Source organism: Crinia signifera, chromosome 3 (assembly GCF_055691185.1).
Source record: "Crinia signifera chromosome 3, ASM5569118v1, whole genome shotgun sequence".
In the NCBI taxonomy this organism is placed as follows: Eukaryota; Metazoa; Chordata; class Amphibia; order Anura; family Myobatrachidae; genus Crinia; species Crinia signifera.
Window position 1 is genome coordinate 200,740,564 of NC_139219.1, and position 21,342 is coordinate 200,761,905.

Below are 21,342 nucleotides of genomic sequence, written 5' to 3' on the forward strand. Positions count from 1 at the left end.
CAGCAAAACTGCTCCTAACTAGCAGGCATTATTTAAAAAAACGACAGTACCAGCCACAGTATCACTTCCCCAGGCTTTATCTGCCCCGTTGTACAGTTATATCTCAGTTGTAAGGTTTTGAATAGCGTATGGCAGGCTCTAGTCACTATGGTAACAGGACGCCTTCTCCCCAGGATGAAGGCCCCGCCCCCACGATAACGTCACAAGAAGGTGGGGCGGGGAGCGAGTGTATTGGCTGTTATGTGCAGCGCTTCTATTGACAGTACGCCGCGAACCGTCACGAGGTCTGTCAGCTGTCGGTAGAAGCAGGAAGCGCGAAGATGGCGGACGGTCACTCGGAGTTGCTGATCGGGTGGTGCGTTTTTGGGCTGTTGCTCCTGGTAAGTGAATTGTCCTGCGGTGGCTGGAGCTGGGGGCGCTGATAATACCGCTGTGTTTGCTGGCTAGTTATATCTGCGGAGGGACAATGGGTCGCAGCATGTGTGTATACAGGTGACGTGCACATGGTACAGCTGGGCTTGCTGACAGCACGTACAGATGTGCCCGGTCCCCACAGCTAACAGTATGTGCGGATGAGCAGCACACGTGGTTGTGTTTACAATCCATGGGGGGAGGGGAGTTGCTAAGCTTGTCCTCCGACAACATTGTCTTCTGTCATTTTATAGAATGAAGTTGGCTTGGTCCATGAGCATACTTGGTGCAGTGGTAAACGGAGGGCACTTCTATTGGATCAGGTGTAGGATACACCTCTCCTGAGCTCATTGCATTTTCCTGCAACTCTTAGGCAAACGCAGAGAGGGGGTTTCTGCTTGCCCAGAAACCCTCCTCTTGATAAGTGGCTCAAATTATGACATTAATGCCAATGGCCTATAAAATGATTACTATTAATCTGCGGACATACTGTATCTACAGATGAATCGGGCAGAGTCGTCTCCATCCATACTGCTCAATCCGTCGTGATTGACCTTAAAACTGGGCGGGTGCATTTGCACATGCCTACCTAGTGAGCTGTCAGTTACCGACGGCTCCTGCAGCAGCTGTACTGATGGTCGGCAGATCGCCCATACACACAAAATAATGCATCGATATATAATTTTTTTTTTTTTGTGGCGCCACTGATCCCATTAGCCCGGATTTTGTCAGCTGGAAGACTAACTGGGCTAATAGGATATGGCCCGCACAAAGAGAGAAGGGGTACTGGGCTGTCAAAATTCTTAACATTAAAGCTTTAAAGAAAATTTAAAAATGCTAATCGCATCTTCTGACCAGAATGTCAAACTGTTTTTATGTGATACTGATACTTTTTCAAATAATGAATGAGTAAATACTGTATAGTGTTCATTCTAGCACCCGCCATATTTGAAAACCCATGCAGTTCCTCTTCCCTGCCTGGGGTGTCGCTGTCTACTGTGCACAGGTCTGGTTTCCATGTCAGTGCTGATATACAGACCACACTGTGCTAGAATCTCTACAGCAGGCAGCGACACCCCAGGCAGGGAAGAGGAACTGCATGGGTTTTCAAATATAGCGGGTGCTAGAATAAACACTACTGTAAATGATTCACTTAACTAACTACTCATCTGAACTGGCTCGTTCTTCAGGCATACAAGCAAATTTATATTTGCAAATTAGTGTTTCAAAATTCTTTGGCACATGAGTAGTTTATCTGTCTGTGTGTGGGGTGGGTTATAGAATAGTTTTGATTTGGATGTGCCATGAATTAAAACAAAAACACTTAAAAATATGTATTTTTTTTTCAATAATTTTTATTTTATTTTAAATATGAACTTCTCTGTTTCAGGCTATTTTTGCTTTTTGTTGGGTTTATGTCCGAAAGTACCAAAGTCGCCAGGAAAGTGAAGTGATTTCTACTATTACAGCAATCTTTTCACTGGCTGTCGCTCTGATCACCTCTGCACTTCTGCCTGTGGACATTTTTCTTGTATCTTTTATGAAGTATGAAAATGGAACATTTAAGGCAAGCTTCTTTTTTTTTTTTTTTTTTATAAATTACAACTTTTCTATGTATTAGATATAGTGAATTTTGTTCCTGTGTATCCTTTTTTATGTGTGTAAAATATTTTATCTAATTTAACTCTATACCTCCTTGTGTTTTGGCATTAATCAGTACCATATTCTACTACTAGTATATAACCGCTTTGTCCCCCTTGACCCTCTGCAGATCAGTTGAGACTGATAATGGCTTATTTCAGGTTTGGGGATAAGGGGTGATCAAGCTTAGTAAAAATATTTCTAGGCCCCCATGACCCCTCAATATAATAAAAATAGGGGCTCTACGCCACTGTTTCTGAGACCCATTTCATATTCTGAGGGATGAAAGCAGGCAGCGTGGGCAGTGCTGGGGGCAAGTAACAGTTGTGGTAGAAGCAGTTAAGGGCAAGCAGAATTTGGGGTAGAGCTTTGAGTTCGAGCCAGGGAGATATTGAGAGTGTATTAGGGGCAGAGGTGGGATAAGTGGCCCTCCAGCTGGAAGGCAGTACTTGTGGTAGGGAAGGGGGTAAGATAATGGCTTACCATAGTGAGCTCCACCAAAGCCCTGGTACTCCCATGCCTGACACACACTGTATTGATAGCAGCTGCGAACTCCCAGCTCCCACACTATTGGTGGCAGCACCACTACCTACTACCAGCCTGTATGAATCCTCTCAGGGGTTGTAGCCACGCACAAATGGTCTTCTAAGCACTTTGGGTAGTATGCCGGGTGTGGATAGAGCCACCTACAGGGAAGGATCCACTTTCTTAACACACTGTCATGGTGTTGCTGCATCTTGGAATAATGCCAGAGGGCTTACTTTACATCCACTTTTATTTGGTCCTCCCTGCATGGTCCCTACAGGGACCATGTTGACATACTTTGACTATAGAGGGAGGGAACAGCAAATTGTCTGGAAATGTAAACGTTGGGTGCGTTATTTAACACATGGATACTACATACCTGTAGTTTATGCAAAAGTATGAGGATGTTTTAAAGGTAGCAGGTGGGGTGTAAATGGTAGCGCCTAAAGGTCTCTGGAATAAAAAATAGCTGAAAATTCATGCAGAAGTAGAAATCATGTACTGATACACTAACATCCACTATAGGAGGCTGTTGCCAAGAGGGACTACATTGTTGCAGAAGTCCCCAAAGAGATATAAATCTGACATGGGCCACACGCAAAAAAATATATAATGCTCACAACGAATGCATGAGAGAGCAGTTGCAGTAGTGGGTCATTTGCAGCAGGCTGTAGTGCCAGTAGAGCTTGCTAAGGCTCAAATAAAGCATGAAAAGGTAGGTTTGCTATGTAAAACCACGAGTGGAACACTCAGTGTTGAAAAAATATAACAGCCAGTGGAGTATAAGGTACAGGAGAGATGCAAGATGTAAGCGATGCCAGACCTAAAATTGTCCCTACCTCAGAAGCAAGTTACACCCGGACTCCCATGGAGTGGAGATTCATGGGAGCTTTGACTGCACACAGCCAGATCCTAGCCATGCAAGAGCACCAGGAAAAATTGCCTTGAGGAGGTTCTTGGTCCACGTATGCCTCCCTATATTGTTTAGGTACATAGTAAAGTCTATCATGGAAAATGGAAGTTGTTTCCTTTCTATAAATATTTTAGGATATTAACACACAGGTGAAGGTTCAATGGAAATTTTTTAATAAACAGAATATTCACTAAAATTATTGGGTTGGGATCATTTGGTCTACAGCATGATGTTCGACAGTCATTAGGTCGACATGGGTCTAGGTCAACATGGGAAAAGGTCCACATGGGTCTAGGTCGACAGGTCATTAGTTTGACGATGTCTAGGTCAGCATGGACACAGTTTAAAGTGCACCGCATCCCCTCGCTTTGCAAGCTGCGCTCGCTATGCGTCGGGCACACTATTTTATTCTCCCATCACGCCCTAGTGGATAGTAGGGCATGAAATACAGCCTGTTGGCACATGTCGGCTCAAAAATCAGTGAAAAACCCCATTTCGACCGTCGAACTAATGACCTTTCGACCTAGAACCATGTTGACCTAATGCTGTAGACCAAATGACCGCATCACAAAATTATTTAAGAAAAAAGGTTATTATTTGAATATGGGGTTAATTTAATATGTGGAAGCAAGAAAAGTTGCTGTTCTGTTAGTACAGTCAGAATTTCAACTGTGATTAAACAGAAGTAAGAACCAGTGCTAAAACAGGATACAAAGTGCTTTAATCCATATGGTTAACAATACTAAAAGAATAATAGACATGGCACTTACTAATGAGAGAGGTTTTTATTTATATATGGTAAGTGCAGTATAAAAAAAAATGAGTAGTACAAAAGTGCAAATGGCAATAGTCCACCTACTGGCAGCCTATTCACAGGGATAAATCGCCCATTGACATTAATGAATTACCTGTGAAAGTATGATTTATCATGTGAAGCTGCTGACAAAAGCCCCCCAGCGTGGTTTTCGGAGAGTTCAGTCTTTCATTGCAGCAACTGTGCAAAAAGGCTTTGCAATAGTCAGATTTGCTGATCGTTGTATGTACTAGGATTGATGATCATATATAATTATCTTAGAAAAACATATGGGGCCAAATGTAATAGGGTGAGAGTTTCAGAAAGAGAGATTCTAGGAGAGTTTTCCCATTTTTTTTTTTTTTTTTTTTTAAAGCAGCAATCAATTACATGGCAAAATCAACCTGGTTTTGCAGTGAAATTGATTGCTACTTTAAAAAAAAAAGAAAAATGGGAAAACTCTCCCAGAATCTCTCTTTCTGAAACTCTCACCCTAGTACATTTGGCCCATGTTGTATTTTGGTGTCAAACACTTTGGGGTTTTCTATGAATATAGTCATGAAATTCATAATCCTATCCACAACTTATTTTTGGAGATGTTTAAATAGCCGTATATTCTAATTTTATCTTCTAAAAATCTTTAACTATTTTTCTTGTACATGATACCACAGAAAATATTGGTTTCCTATGCATTATGGCTTTATTGTGTTGGTCCCCTCTCCTCTCCACACATTATAGGGGAAATTCAATTAGCTGCAGTAAATTTACCCCGGCTAGTTGATCCCTGAGGAGTAACTTAAAGTATCTACATGGGTATTGATAAAGAATAGATGGGACTCGTGCTCCCTGTTGGGGTATTATAAATTCTAAGATGTCCAAAATATGGCTCAATTTCTGAATGACCAATAAATTCCTTGATGGTTTGAACCCTGATCCATAAAGATGGACCTCAGAGACAAAAGTAGAAATAATTGATGGTGCAGATTTAGGCACTAAGTTGGTCAAATATAAAATTGGGACAAAGATCAAGCCTCTGTACCCTTTAAAGTCCTCACTTAGGCCAAGTCAGACATCGTAGAATGGTGGTCACACAACAGACGACCCGTTCTTTCCTCCTCCAGTGTCCCTCAGAGATGAGGACAAAAAATAATGCTGATAGCATAAAATGTAACATTTTATTCAATCAGATACAAACTAACACAATAATAAAAAAGCTTTATACCATGTCTGGCCTTTAACAACAACAACAAAAAAAGTGCATTGGCATATAGCAAATAGATGTAAACACCTCCTTTGTAGGCCTCCAACCAGTCCTAATGTTCAGTCCAGATAAACAAGTATCAAGGTCTACCTTAGGGGTGCACATGGGTATTGTTTCACCTGCTTGACATTTTTAAAGAAAAAAAAAATTGGAGTCCATGTGGATGGTAAAGCATTAAAGTGCCCAAATAAATCGAAAATAATAGTGAACTCCTGTCAACCTTATGGTATCTACCTATTGACTGTCTACTTAACATTATCTGTTAGCCAACTGGATACCCGAACAGAAATGTTATGAACAGGCTTGTGTGAAAGGAGGCATGTACATGTCCGTCTCATTGTAAAGTCACTTGGTCCTTTCCTTCATCCTATTCTATGGTTTGCTTTTAGCAATGGGCTTGTGTGAAATATCCCAAGTTCAAAACTAGAAACTGAATTTAGATCTGTGGGACTCTCCTCCTACCATCCTATACTCAACTCGCTCTGCTAATCTTACTCCATTATTTTTATTATATATTTCCCAACGTTTTAAAAGGGTGTACCTGAAACAGTGTACATGTGGTATGAAAAGGACAATGGTCAGTTTGGGGGGGTGTTTCCATTGCTAGCTGTATAGCATAGCCTCCGGCGACTGTTATCTGCTTTAAATTATCGCAGATAATTGGATAACATTTCCTCTCTCATAACACATGAGAATCTGTTTTGCAATTTATTATTCTTCTGTAGCTGATATACCGTATATGCTCGAGGATAAGTCGAACCGAATATAAGCCGAGGAACCTAATTTTACAACAAAAAAACTGGGAAAACTTATTGACTCAAGTGGGACCCTCACTCGAGTATAAGCCGCGAGGGGCTTTTTCAGCATAAACATTTTTCTGAAAAAGTAGGCTTATACTCGAGTATATATGGTATTTAGTTTTGGGAACCTGTTTTTATACCAGATGTATAATGTGTTTTTTTTTTTTTTTTTTTTTTACTTTTGTTTTTCTTTAGGAATGGGCAGAAAATAATGCCACACGCTCCCAAATTGAGAATACAGTTTTAATTGGCTATTACAGTAAGTATTTTTTTTTTTTTGTCATATAAACTTTGTTAAAATTAAATAACTAAAGCAGCTTTAATGCAACAATTAAATATTGATTTATATAGTTTTTTCCTATTCAGTTTTGCTAATTACACCAAATTGCTTTAAACAAGTTGTTTCTTAATTGTGTTGAACTTTTTATTTACTTTAGTATATTCTCTAATGGGTCAATCCAATTATATGTGAGCTTCCTTGTGTGAGCTGCGAGTTGCCTTTTTCACAGAACATTCACAATGCAAATTAATTTTGCAATCCAATTACAGACTAGCATTGAAAAGGAGTAGGCTCACAGGTTTTTTCTGTTCTTTACCCCCTGAGACTTAAGGTGTGTACACACTGGGCATTTTTGCCCATGTACAATAAAGTGACAAGTGCTGGCCAATCACTCAGTGCATACACACTGAGCGATTTTTCACGGAGTGTGTGAACCACTTTCCAAAGTAAGAGACTGTGGCAAGTGGTCCATTTGTCCTGGTAAACCGGGCGATGGGGAAAAAAGGGCATCAGCGCTAATCACCAGCCCACACACACAGGGAGATTTTGTGTTTAAAATGGGAAAATTAAGTTCCTTTTGACCGCAAAATTGCCTTTTATTTTTTTTTCTTATTGTAATAGTTCATACACTGAATGCTATGGGGGGTATTCAATCCCAGCAGCATTGAAGAGGCATATCAACACAACGGGCTCGACAGCTTTCAAAGTCGGGCCTGTTCTGTTGATGTCCATTTACAGTCGTGAATTGTCGCTCATAACTGAATATCGAAAATCCACGGCCGTTTATGCGGACAGCCCCCTTGTAGCTGATTGCCAAGCGGGACAATGAATCCCGCATGGCGATATGCTGTGGAGCAAAACGGGCCAGGGTGATGGCTGTCGGAACAGATCGACAGTCGTGATGAGGGATTGAATACCTATGCATCTAGTCATGAATGACATAGGCAAAATATTACTGCATATACAGATGACAAGGGAAGTCCATAACGATCCAGGCAGCATGCATTGATAACTATAGAGTCGGTACACACTAGACATAATGCATGATAATAATGTTAACTATCTTTTTATCGTGCGTATCAATATGAAATGTCTTATAGTGTATACCAAGCTTAACGTCCTTCTATATGATTCTGTGAACAAATTGTCAATTGTCTAGCTTTTGGAGGTGCAATTGTCATGCACCTCCAATGCGAGAACGGATAGACAATTTAATTGTATTGGTGAATTCTCTGGAGTGTGCACTTGTATGTCTGGGATTTGTTTCACAAAACAACTCTCATGTATTAGGATTGGCCATTTTAAAGTAATTTAAGCTGACAAACGTATTATTCTAAGAAGTAAAACTTATCTAAAAATATCATTACATATCTGTTGATGCTAAGAAGTGTTTGAATGTTTTTTTGTAGTGCAAATGTCCTACTGATTTTATTGTCTCTGTGACACATTATAAATAATACAAGGTTGGTTTATTAAGTAAAGGCCCCCTATGGGCATGTCAGACCAATATGCTGACCGGGAGGCTCGCTTACGATGTGGCACTTGATGTGCATGCGATTTATTGCATGTAGAAATTCCTGGGAAGCTGGCAGTGCCGGTTGGGAACGGGGTTAGAGTGGCAGCAAGGAGCTAGTAATAGTATTTGCGGGGAGGCAGAGCGGGAAGCAGCTGGTGAATTTGAAAAAAAAAATTCAATTTCACCAGCCGCCGCTCCGTCCCTGCTGCTCGACCCCCCCCCCCCCCCCGCAGCTGCACCGCTGGCATAGACCTAGGGTCACCCCCAATGTGCCACTGATGAGTCCGATCTGATAAATTTAATGTGCAGCCCGTCCGACCTCCGATCCGATGCGAGGGACTGCGCATCGGGTCAGAGAGGATGTCAAACACATCCGATTTGGGACGAGTGTATAAGAGTGAATAGCGTTTAAAGTATCTTTTTTGATGGCTAGAAGGTCCATTTGACTTTGTCTGTTAACATTAGATATGGTCTAGATATAGGCCCTTATTCTGGTTCACTCGCAAAGGCAAATTTCTTCTCAAATGGAGTGCAGAGAGAGTTAGATTTGATAGGTTTTTAATTTAAAGTGAGATCTATATTGCAGTGTAAAAATAAAGCCGCAAGTATTTTCCCTGCGCAGAAACAAAATAACTCACCCAAATGTAATTCTCTCTGCACATGTTACATCTGCCCCACCTGCAGTGCACATGGTTTTGTCCATTTGAGATGGAAATTGCCTTTGCGAGTGATCCAGAATCATGGCCATAGTTTGACTAATCTTTCGTACATAAAGGGAAAAAAGCTACAGCAGAAGCAATGATACAAAATTATTCCCCTTGCAGTATTTTGTTTTTCTTAAAGGAAATATATTTTATATAATGTATTCTTATTGCCCTCCCTATTGATTTTGATTGGTTATGTCTGAATTTAAGTGACATCATGATATACTAAAAAGTAAAATAACAGATACAGGTCGAGTATCCCGTATCCGAATATCCGTTATCCAAATTATTCCGAAATACGGACTTTCCAGAAAGTGAAATTTTTTTTTTTTTTTGCTAAAAACTCACTGGGGACATTTGTAACAGCATCACTGGGGACATGATATGTAACTGGCACTATATATGTGCAAGACAATGTTTGCTTGGCATTCAAATTCAGTGCTGAGATAGTACACAAATTTTGTTTCACGTTTTGAAACCTTGTTTTTTGAACAATTAAAATATATTTGTGTGTATTTTATGTGGTAATAAAATATATTTGTGTGTATATTATGTGTTTATACAGCATAAATGCAAGATACTTCAAAATACATCATTGAAATATTAAAATATTCCGAAATACGGAATAATCCGTTATCCGAAATTCTCCTGGTCCCGAGCATTTTGGATACGGGATACTCAACCTGTACTTGGATTCTCTGTTCTAATACATACCCAATGGAAGACCATGTTTCTGATAGGCTTTATATTAGTATATATACTATAGCATTTATATCAGTTTGGGTGGCCACTCGAGAGGAGGAGGAGGAGATCCCTTATGTATATCAACATGGGGTATAAAAGCACTCTCACCCTGCACACTCCCGCGCAGCTGCCTGGGTACCTTAACTGGTGTTCCCAAACACCACAAAGCTAAATGTACAAGAGATGTTGTAAGGACCCTTGGCGCACAGTCCAATGAAACGGGAAGATTAATAAAGATTTCCATTCTTTAACTATATGAACATATTAATAAAAACAATAAAATTGAACAGTGGGAAAATAAAACCGTGCTCCAAAGGAATCCGTTACCCACTGAAGACCCACTGAAGGCAGAGGAGCCTAGGATGGTATGGCAGAGTGTTCCTGGGAAATATCACACCCTGCAAGGCTCCAAAGATTTGTCCTGGGTAGGGTCCTGGTCCATGGTGGTAATATAGCAGTCAGGCCAATGTGGCTCTTTTTCAAGGCTTGAAAAAGAGCCACATTGGCTCTAAACACGTTGGCCTAACTGCTAAATAAACATGGGGTGGCTTTAACTCGTGAGTGCCAAGTGAATTTGTCCAAATAGGTTTGAAAATTGGCAAGCAAAAGTTTTTTTTATATCCTTATAATAACCTATACTGTTTATTTTTATATATAGGAAAAATAATTTTTATTTGGATTTATATAACAAATGTGAGTGACACTGGCATTTTTAGCGGACATTTTGAACATCTCACAGATGTAGGCACTCAAAGGGTTAAACTACCGGTCTCTTCACATCTGGAAGGGAAGCAAACACTTTATAAAGGTTGCTATGGAGTTTTTACACACAGAATTTGAAGGAATATAATTTATTATTTTCTGCTGTGTCAATTTAAATCCACACCTTAAATTGATTATTTTCTCAGTTCCTCCCAAGTAATTACCACTCTGTGAAATTAATCCAACCTAATATTATGCTGAGCTCTGTTCTGCACATCAAGTCCTCATTTGTGAAAGGGGATTTCTTAATGGATCCTCCGCAGGAAATAAGTTTCAGATTGATTATACAGTTATGTGTATACCGTGCATTTTCAAACCGTGCATTTGCATTTCAAAAACTAGACCCCTTGCATACTCATGAACGGCACTGGAGAATTAATACACACATGCACAAGTAATCTAGCATACATAATAAATAAAACCTGATTTGTATTATGACTTTCTGATTTCTGTTGTTGGTGTTGGTATTTTTGTGTGAGTGTGGTTAAGCACAGATCTCTTATCTTGTGAATCATGTCATTAGGTTTTATCTAGGCCACACATTTAGATAAACCCTTCTGCCTGATACATTGAATTTAAAATATGTACTATTTCAAACTTTATGATCCATCAAAAATCCATTGCAGCAGTTTTCTTGTAAAGTGAGTGATCCTGGTTCATTGAGCCTCTGAATTTTTATTATCTTTGTTGCAAAGTACTATTTAATTTTTGTTTGTATTGTCAACAACTACAGTGATAAAACACTATTTTTTTTTGTTTTGCCCAGAATATTCAACATGTTTGAGTCTCATAGTAATGTCTTTTTTTTTTTTTTTTTGAAGGCTGTTCAACTTCTGCATTGTGTATGTAAGCTTTGTTATAGTACATACATGGGTGAATTTAGGGGTAAAGCTGCCCATAGGCACAAGATTTTTCTCCGCCCCCCATAGTTAACATTTATTATTAAGTTACATACTATAAATAGATCACCACAGACAGCAAGCTAAGCCAGTCACATTATGGTCCTTATTCAGATTTGTTTGTAAAATGGGCAAAACCATGTGCACTGCAGGTGGGGCAGATGTAATATGTGCAGAGAGAGTTAAATTTGGGTGGGGTGTGTTGAAACAAATCTAAATTGCAGTGTAAAAATAATGCAGCCAGTATTTACCCTGCACAGAAACAAAATAAGTCACACATATATCTAACTCTCTCTGCACATGTTACATCTGCCCCACCATAGGCAGGCTAGATGAGAGTGTCTCCGTGTGTGTGTGTGTGTGTGTGTGTGTGTGTGTGTGTGTGTGTGTATGTATGTATGAATAGATAGATTTTTATACTGTATGTGTGAGTGTATGTATTGATATTTGTGTGTGTGTGCATATAATTTTACAAAACCAATGTTAACCCCGTTATTGCATTTTATATATTCAGTTTCTTGTATAGCTTAGCAAATTCAGTTGTACTTTACAATTGTAGACAGTGATGGAACAAACTGGGAAAAACAGAGAAGACTTGGAGGTAGGAGGGCCCTGCTGCAAGCTTACAATCTATATTGTAAGAATTTACACACATCCATAATTTTATCAAACTTTTTGAGTATTCATGAGATGAATCAAACATTCTTACTGTATTCCTTCACACATATTTTACTTTGTGCAAACTTTATATGTAGTTGAAAAGACAGGCAGACTGCTTCTCAGATGAGTTTCCTTCTATTTTATTGATCCAAAGAAACTAAATAAAAACAATTCATCAATTGAGGGTAAAATAGTTTCTTTAGGAAGTTCAGTAAATGGCAGATCTTGCCTGCAGTGAAATGCAATCTTGAAGGCAATTCTGTTTACTCTCATATGAGATTTATTTTCTGAATGTTTCTTTCCAATCTCTAAGATCAAATGTCAAATCTTTACAACTGTTAATGTGAAAAGTCATTTCCTTCAATGAACCATTATTCTACTCTCGGCAGGTACAATGTATCATGCGTACCTTCTGAAAGACCGGTCTTGTTTTATATCATGACTAATTGCATAGACAATTAGTGATGGTACTTTTTGGGATCTTTGTCCTCTTTGAGGTTGTATTTTGTATTTCACAAGTAATGTACACATAGTAAAAGCATCAGGGGGTTTCCGTACAATCCTAGATTTTATTTCCTTAAATATAGGATTGTACGGAAACCCCCTCAGAGAATTGGTCAGTGACCAAATCGGGGCTGATATATTTAGGAAGATAATAATGAATATATATGAGTAATTTCAAAATATCTATAGGAGCTGCAGCTTTTCTATATGTTCAAATGTCTGAGCATATAATTTGTAATGGGTCTGGAGCCAGAAATTCCGGATCCGGACTCCACACAAGGAGACCGGAATTGCTGCGCTATTAGTTAATACTCCTTTAGAAATAAATACACCATGAGTGAATACACATACGCAATAACAAGCTGGAAACTGTCTCAGAAAAATATCAATTTATTTATTTACACAAATATCGAAAATTCGTATTTTACTAGGCGGCCACCTATAAACAATTTTACATACTTTTTATACTAAAAAATCATAATAGATTATTATGTGCATAAAATAAAAACATTCAACATTGGAATTTGCATATGAATAGCTTTGATGGAAATGACTTTTTATCCAGCTTCCAAATTTATATATAATTTCAGATTATTGGATGATATAAGCAACAAATTGCCAAGGAAAGGTGATGTTCATGTATATTAGCTGGGCTATACCCACAGTGATGCCAGGCCACGGCACTTCACAGCGGGGTGTCTAAGTTGGAAAGTGACTCACAGGAGGACAGTTCTTATATAATGCAGATACTACGGAGGCTGGTGTGTGCTGAATACGTATCTCACCTATACCTCCATGTAGGAAAGTCCGGAGTGTCCCGCCGTACGGAGTTTGTTGGAGTGTTTAGCGGGCAGGTGTACCTCGCACCTACGCTGTCAGTGGTTGTATCTCTGATCACAGAGTGTCTCTCACCCACGTGGAATAGATACTCCTGCTGGCGTTCTCTGGATTAGACTCCAAGCTTGCGTCTTTTGTACGGCTAGATGGTGGAGCCGTTTTTTTTAGGAAGACCATAAGATTTTGCAAATATGGTAATATGAGGCTGGTCATCCAAAGCTGTTGGGCTGATATGGAAATCTATCTCTGATCGCAGGGGGGTAACTTCTAACACGTTTTGCCCTTCAAAAGGGCTTTTTCAAAGAATAGTTTCAGTTTTGTGCTGAATGCCTTGTTATACCCAGCTTTTAATTGTCATGCTCGTTCTATTGGTCCACTGTGATTGCACAAATGTGGTTCTCAAGGTGCCTAATTGTTCGGGTGTGCATCTAGCAGTTCTCTCTTTATATACACAACCTTTGGATAATACCTTTTCATTTATCTATAACTATATAGAATTCATCTCAACATGCAATTATATTGGTTACATCAAAGTATATTTTATAAAAACAAATACACATAGAACCAAAATGCAAATAATAAACAAAAGTAACAAATAAAAGATAAATAAAAACAATATAAGATCTGAGACAGTTTCCATGGGGCTTGAACCCAAGTTGGTTAGTTGTTAGCAGGAAAGTACTAGATATGTATACTTGTACTGTTTGTTATTTTCAAGTTCTGTGCATATTTCTAAAGTGCAATTAGCACTTAAAAACTGTTTATAAGTTATAGTGGTGTACCTTATCCACTTGATGGTAAATAGGGGTTATTCTGACCTATATATATATATATATATATATATATATATATATATATCTCCGCATTTCCGGTTTGATGAACATTTTGATATTTTTGTCCTAGTTGTTAGGGACTACAATTATATGTGATTGCCATTTAATGGTGTTTGTTGCCAAGCACTAGAAATACTTGTTAACGTGCTCCTGGATGAACCAAATTCATATAACAAGGCAAAAGTGCCATCTAGTGTAATACTCTTATTGCATTGTAAATTGTACTTCTGCTTCTTTTACAAAGAAAACAGACCCTTTGATGTTATAAGGAAATTTTTCTACCTGCATTGTAGTCTTTATTGGACCCATAAAAAGTTACACTGAGAATTGTGGTCATGGAGGGCACTGCTTTTGCTGCCCAGGTGGCAGTAGAGCTCTCCAGGATTTTATTATCATACTTTGAGAGAAAGATGGCATCGATGTTTGATAGGGATCAGGCTCCCTTGATCGACAACTCCCTATATATGCCACGGAATGCTATTGAGAGTGATGATCCACTTGGCACTGAGCTTAAATATACCTCATATGCGAACATCCCTATCGCCACCCATCTTCATAATGCAAATTTTTCCTACATGGCTCCACGCATTGCGATTTCTGGTTCTCTCATGAAACATAACAAGAATGATGATTTGGAAGCACTCGTAAAAGAATTGCCAGTGCAGATTCTTCCTGGTTTAAAACAGAAGCTTTTGATTGACAACAACATATTTAAACCAGAATATTACGGAATTCTCTTGGCTTTCCATTCTTACGAAATGATAACCCTGATTCGGAATTGGCTCCCTATGTTCCCAGGCCCCTTTTGTTTTTCATTGCCTTAGTTTCAGGGCTTTTTCAGTCTAGTGACCTAAACGTCTAGGTCTGGCATTCCCAACCACGGTCCTCAAGGCACACCAACAGTGCAGGTTTTAGTGATATCCAGGCTTCAGCACAGATGGGTTAATCATAATCACTGAGGTACTAATTCAGTCCCCTGTGTTCCAGCCTGGATATCATTAAAACCTGCACTGTTGGTGTGCCTTGAGGACCGTGGTTGGGAATGCCTGGTCTAGGTATTATCAACACATACTGACTGATTGCCTTGTTATGACCACAATTACATGCCATGACACACTTGAAAAGTTTATTGGGTACTTGTGTAGTATCACGGCTCCCACGATGGGCATCGCATAGTAAAAAATCGCATTGCATGCAATTTTCATCACAAATGCATTTAAATTAGTAGCAAACATGTTAAATGCACCCCAAATGCCATTTTTCACACTGTACCACCCCCACTATCAATGCCAACCCGAAGCGTGGCAAGCGCAGCGGTACGCGTCCTACGACCTTTTCATACCCCCATTATCCACGTCGGCGTGGAGTTGAGAATAGAAAGTGTGGCGAGCGCAGCGAGCGGACACCTGTGAAGCACGCGAGGGGACGCGGATACCTGGGAAGGTATCCGCGTCCCCTCGCGGGGCTCGCTGCGATAGCCACACTTTCTATTCTCAACTCCAAGCTGACGTGGATAGTGGGGGTATGAAAAGGTCGTAGGACACGTACAGCCGCCCCTCGCGGACCGCTGCGCTCGCCACGCTTCGGGTTGGCGTTGATAGTGAGGGTGGTACAGTGTGAAAAATGGCATTTGGGGTGCATTTAACATGTTTGCTACTAATTTAAATGCATTTGGATGCATTTGTGATCAAAATCGCATGAGATCACATGCAATTTTTATTTTTTTTCAAAAAATGCATCAAAAACGGGAAGCATCGCATGCCATCTCATGCCACAACATATGGCATGCGATGGGAGCCGTGATACTACACAAGTACCGTTTATTGTCCAGGTTATTATTTTTTTAACATAAAAATCTCCCATGAATATTATAGATGTTTATGGAGTACTGTTTTGCAGCCTAATTACTTCCTATATTTTGACCACAATATTGCCATAGGTTTCAAGGTAGCCAGGTTTATCCTTATTATTCAAGTTATATCTGCCTCTGGACACTAAGTCGCCCAATAAATCATTGGACTACCTGTCAGTTGGGAATAATTTGTAAATACAGGGTTGTGCCTTAGACATAAAATATATATATATATATATATATATATATATATATATATATATATATATATATATATATTATAGCATTCCCATCCTTACCTAGCATACATATTGTGTTTGGTTTATTTAATATAATAATTTGTTAAATTCAACAAGAACCGTTGAAGAAACTGTTCCTGTTCTCTTATCCAGGTTAGGAAAATGAAGAAAATGTGGTAGAGAAACGTTGCATCATTTAGTTCACCGATGTTGCTATATTGTAACCTTTCTATCTCTTTAAAAAAAAAATAATAATAATAATTCTGCCTTCATTCTTTTGATGTCATACAGCTTTTGAGATTTTTAGTGCCATTTGATATTACATTCATACTGCTTACATCTTTTAGATGTATGTATATGCATAGTGCACATGTATCAGCACTATAAATCTATGTTGGAGGTAGTGATGTGAATAACTTATTATACTGTGATGCAAATGTTTCAATAAAAAAAAAAATACATTTACAGTAATGTCCGAATAATTTCTAGTGGCTTTTCCTTCTCAGATTTGTATTTATATTTTAATATGCCAGCTACATTGTCACATGATTTCTGATACTTCATTGTCATTTATACTGGATTTATGGTTTGTGTATAATAGAGTATATTTTAATACTTGCTTTGTTCTTTCTTTAGCCTTTTATTCGGTGATCCTGTTCTGTGTATTTCTGTGGATACCATTTGTATATTTTTACTATGAAGAAAAGGATGAAGAGAACAGTAATAACTGCTCGGTAGGTTTCTTGTATAGAGCTCTCAATTTGACTATATTTTAAAAATAAGATAAACATAGGTGCTCTTATATCCTAAAGGGGCAACCGATATTGGACTGTGTGTGTAACAACATAGTAATTAAGGGGCAACCGATATTGGACTGTGTGTGTAACAACATAGTAATTAAGGCTGAAAAAAAAATGTTAGTCCATGGAGCTCAACCTATCTGACTTGTAACTACTGAGTTGAGTAAGTTATATCTATAGGATTCCCTTAGTGGCCAAAAATGTATCCAGTTTTGATTTAAATTCATTAACCGTAGTTGCTGTAATCACCCCCACCGGCAATGAGTTCCAGGATTTTACTGCTCTAATGTTGAAGAATCCTCTTCTTAATTCAGTACAGAATTTATTTTCCTTGAGCCTCAGTAAATACCCTCTTGTCCTAACTATAGGCCTGTTAGTGAACAACTCATCTCTGTTCAATATGATTCCTAATCCTGTATTTGAACATACTAATCATATCCCCTCTCAACCTCCGTTTCTCCAGTGAAAACATGTTCAGTCTGGTTAACCTACATTATCTTTGTGTTCTAGTGATTTGAGACCTTTTACTAGCTTAGTTGCCCTTCTCTGTACCTGTTCCATTCACTTATGCCTTTTTGAAGATGCGATGCCCAGAACTGAAAACAGTATTCCAAGTATGGTCTCACTAATGCCTTGTAAAGAGGCACTATCACATTGGCATTATTGCCCAGTGTGCACTATTACCCAATTTTTCTTCTATGATGACCCCCAAGTCCTTCACTACAGCAGAATTCCCTATAATAACTCCATTTAGCCTGTAAGTAGCTTGTTCATTTTTGTTCCCATAATGAGTTACTTTACATTTATCAACATTAAACTGCATTTTCCACCTTTCTGCCCAACTTTCCAGTTTAATCAAGTCACTTCGTAGTCTATGCACATCCTCTCCTGAGTTAGTTTCCTTACTCCATTTCGTGTCGTCCCCAAAAATTGCAATTTTACTCACTACAGTATGTCACTTCCTATATCATTAATGAATATATTAAACACGGTGGGTCCCAATAATGGACCTTGCGGCACTTCACTTTGGACCTTACCCAAACTGGAATGTATGCCATTTACCACCACACTCTGTCCCCGATTGTGCAACCAGTTTCTAATCCAATTACAAATTATCTCCTAACCCTAAATCACTTAGTTTCATTAATAACCTTTATAAGGCACTGTCAAAGTTTTAGTGATATCAAGCAGTATTACATAAACAGATTTCCCTAAGTCCAGCCCCCTACTGACTTTCTCATAGAAGATAATTAAATTAGTCTGACATGATCTATTTTTGACAAAGCCATGATGAGCCTTACTTATTTCTTTCTCCTGTTTTAAGAAATTTTGGATACTATCTTTTATTATTCCTTCTAATATTTTCCCTACAATGGATGTAAGGCTGATCAGTCTATAATTTTCAGGGTTCGTTTTGCTACCTTTCTTCCATATTAGTACTACTTAAGCTATGCGCCAGTCCCTTGGTACAGTCCCCAAGTTTATTGATTCCTCGAATATCCGATATAATGGTAGTGCTATGACAGAACTCAATTATTTTAGCATCCCAGGGTGTATTTTGTCCGGTCCATGAGATTTGTTACTATTTAGGTCCTGTACTCTATTTTTGACTATTTCCTCATTCAAACATACAGTTTGGGAGCAATCAAGAGCCGAGCATTTAATCTGTGGGAGATCTTATGAAGATTCTTCCCTTGTAAATACAGAAGCAAAACATTTATTGAATAATTCCACTTTCTCTTTTCCTTCTATTACCAATTTTTTGTGGGCCCATATTTTTTGGGGTTCGATTTACTATCTGCTGCTTTTTTACCTCCACTATCTAATTTAGCAATCTTGACTTATATTTTTACATTTCTTATTACATTCTTTATATACGGCAAATGATTTGGGTGTCCCATCTTTTTTTTTTTTTTTGACTTTGCTGTTAAGCCACATAGGTTTCTTTTTGACATTTTTTCTTTTATTTACCCTAATAATACAATTATCTGTGCTTTCCAGCAGTATTTTTTTTTTTTAAGTTTTCCACCTTTTAGTAGTATCTATACCTCCTAAATAATTCCTTCCAGTTTATATACTTCAAGGACTCCTCAAACTTACCAAAGTGTTGTGGGGTCCATGCTGCATTCTGTTATGTTTATTATACCTTTTGTCACAAAACAGTTGCAAAAACATGCCTTTTCACGTCTTAAGGCCCATATAAACTCAGCTATTTTCAGCTGAAAACCGCTCTGTTTAACAGTTTGAGCTGCTTTCAGCTCAAAAGCCATGAAGTATGACTGGCCTGGCGGTGAACGCTAATGTGCACTCCTGCATCATCGTTGGCCACCGACTCTGGTATTACTAGCAGATGAGTTTCAGGGTGGACGGCTTTTCATAGGATCCTGCTACGAAAACCTGTCTACTCTGGGGAGAAATTCGCTTGGATGAGCAATAATTGCTCAGTGTGTTTGCACCAGGCGATTTTCAGCCCAGGGATTTTCCCTTTTTATTGCTAGGCAAAAACGCCCAGTGTGTATGCACCTTTCAGTTATTTGCCAGTCAAAGGAAAGTCTTGTGGAGCATGCTAAGCTTATGTGCAGAGTACATTTATGCCTTTGTCTATCATTTGTGTCAGCGACCATCCTATTGACAGTGCATTACCTGAATCACTCAACGGAGTGCCATAATGGTGTGCTGAATCAGCATAATTGCAGAATAATGACCACGAAGGAGTTTGAGCTCAGGAGGCTTTGCTAGGTATTGTCAGTTTCATGTTGTTAATGCTTCAGTAATAATTTTAAAAATGTTAAATCATCATTGTGCAGCCAGTTATACATAAAGACAAAAACAACGCTAACCCGAAACAACAATGGTTTGTTCTATTAAGTTTGTTGATGCAAAGAAAACTTATTTCTGAACTCTAACTTGCACTTGTTGTCGTTTTTTTATACAACAAAGTAAGTCATACATATGGTGTCATCCCATATTGCAGTGTAAAGTCCCCCCAAAAAGCAGAATAGTACACCTTTAGGGCACACAGTGTGAAAAAGGTTTAGTAACACATGATCCAAGTAGAATTGGCAGTATGCTGCAGGGAATAGGAAAAAGGGGTTTAAATCTCACACAGTACAATAATGTACTTGTGCAATAGCTACTATTTTTTATGGTGTGGTGGTATAATACAGTGTATTATGTAATGTAGTGTATAGTTTATTGTATAGTGTCTAATATATTGCAGCGGTTAAAGTGGGAATTTTGAAGTGGAGGTATGAAAAGTTGAATGTTTTTCTGTTGTGTGCATCAGGAAAGGGGACGTGTCCTTATGAGGTAAATGGGTAGTTAGCGCCCCTATGTCGCATATACAAAATTTAAGCATCCCTCCCAATTCTGTCAAGTGGTGGGGCGTCTGCCCGAAATTTGGGGATCGTGGTCATGTGGCAAGGTGGCCTACAAATTGCGTCATTCTGCAAGGCCACGCCCCAGTTTTCTAGCCACACTCCCAGCCCCTCTGGCTGCAGGAATAGATGCATATACTGTACTGTAGTATAGTTTAGTGTATAGTGCTATAGTAGATTGTATTTTTAGTGTAGTTTGAAGTTTGGTAAATTGTAACGTTTTGTACAGTGGTTATTAACTTGGTCCTCAGGACTCCCCCCAACAGTGTGCGTTTTCCAGGTCACCCGACAGGTGCACTCATTATTCATTGACATATTTTCAAAGATCACATGTGGAACTAATTATTTCACCTCTGATTCCACATGGAGACCTGGAAAACATGCACTCAGTGAGGACTGAGGTTGAAAACCACTGCTCTAGCATAATGTGTAGTTTAATGCAGTGTATTATTTTAGTGTATTGTATAGTTTAGCCGCGCATGGGTCTTCAAACTGTGTCCCTCCAGATGTTATGAAACTACAAATCCCAGCATGCATTGCCACAGTTTTAACACTCCCTTATAGCAAAACTGGCAAGGCATGCTGGGATTTGTAGTTTCACAAAATCTGGAGGGCCACAGTTTGAAGACCCATGGTTTAGCGAATTACAAGGTATATTTTAGTGTATATTTAAGTGTATTGTATAGTAGTCTACTATAATGTATATTGGGGCAGATGTATTAAGCCTTAACAAGAGATAAATGCAAGGGTGATAAAGAGAGATAAACGTCCAGCCAATCACCTGCTAACTGCCATGTTACAGGCTGTGTTTGAGAAAAGTCAGTAAGGAGCTGATTGGCTGGACATTTATCTCTCCTTATCACCCTTGCATTTATCTCTTGTTAAGGCTTAATGCATCTGCCCCATTGTGTAGTATAGTTTGTATTCTAATGTATAGTATACTATATAATATAAAGCATTGTATGTTTAGTATATTGTAGTATAGTAAAGT

The 21,342-nt window shown here is 38.7% G+C and overlaps 1 protein-coding gene across 1 annotated transcript in view; it reads left to right on the plus strand.

Moving 5' to 3' along the window:
• Positions 1 to 225: 225 nt before the first annotated feature.
• Positions 226 to 21,342, plus strand: part of LMBRD1 (LMBR1 domain containing 1) — a 198,538-nt gene continuing 177,421 nt past the window's right edge. The window contains exons 1-4 of the mRNA XM_083177262.1: positions 226 to 380; positions 1,802 to 1,978; positions 6,540 to 6,603; positions 16,811 to 16,908. Coding sequence (XP_083033388.1) covers positions 321 to 380; positions 1,802 to 1,978; positions 6,540 to 6,603; positions 16,811 to 16,908 — 399 coding nt within the window. The 5' untranslated portion in view covers positions 226 to 320. The remainder of the gene's footprint in view (positions 381 to 1,801; positions 1,979 to 6,539; positions 6,604 to 16,810; positions 16,909 to 21,342) is intronic.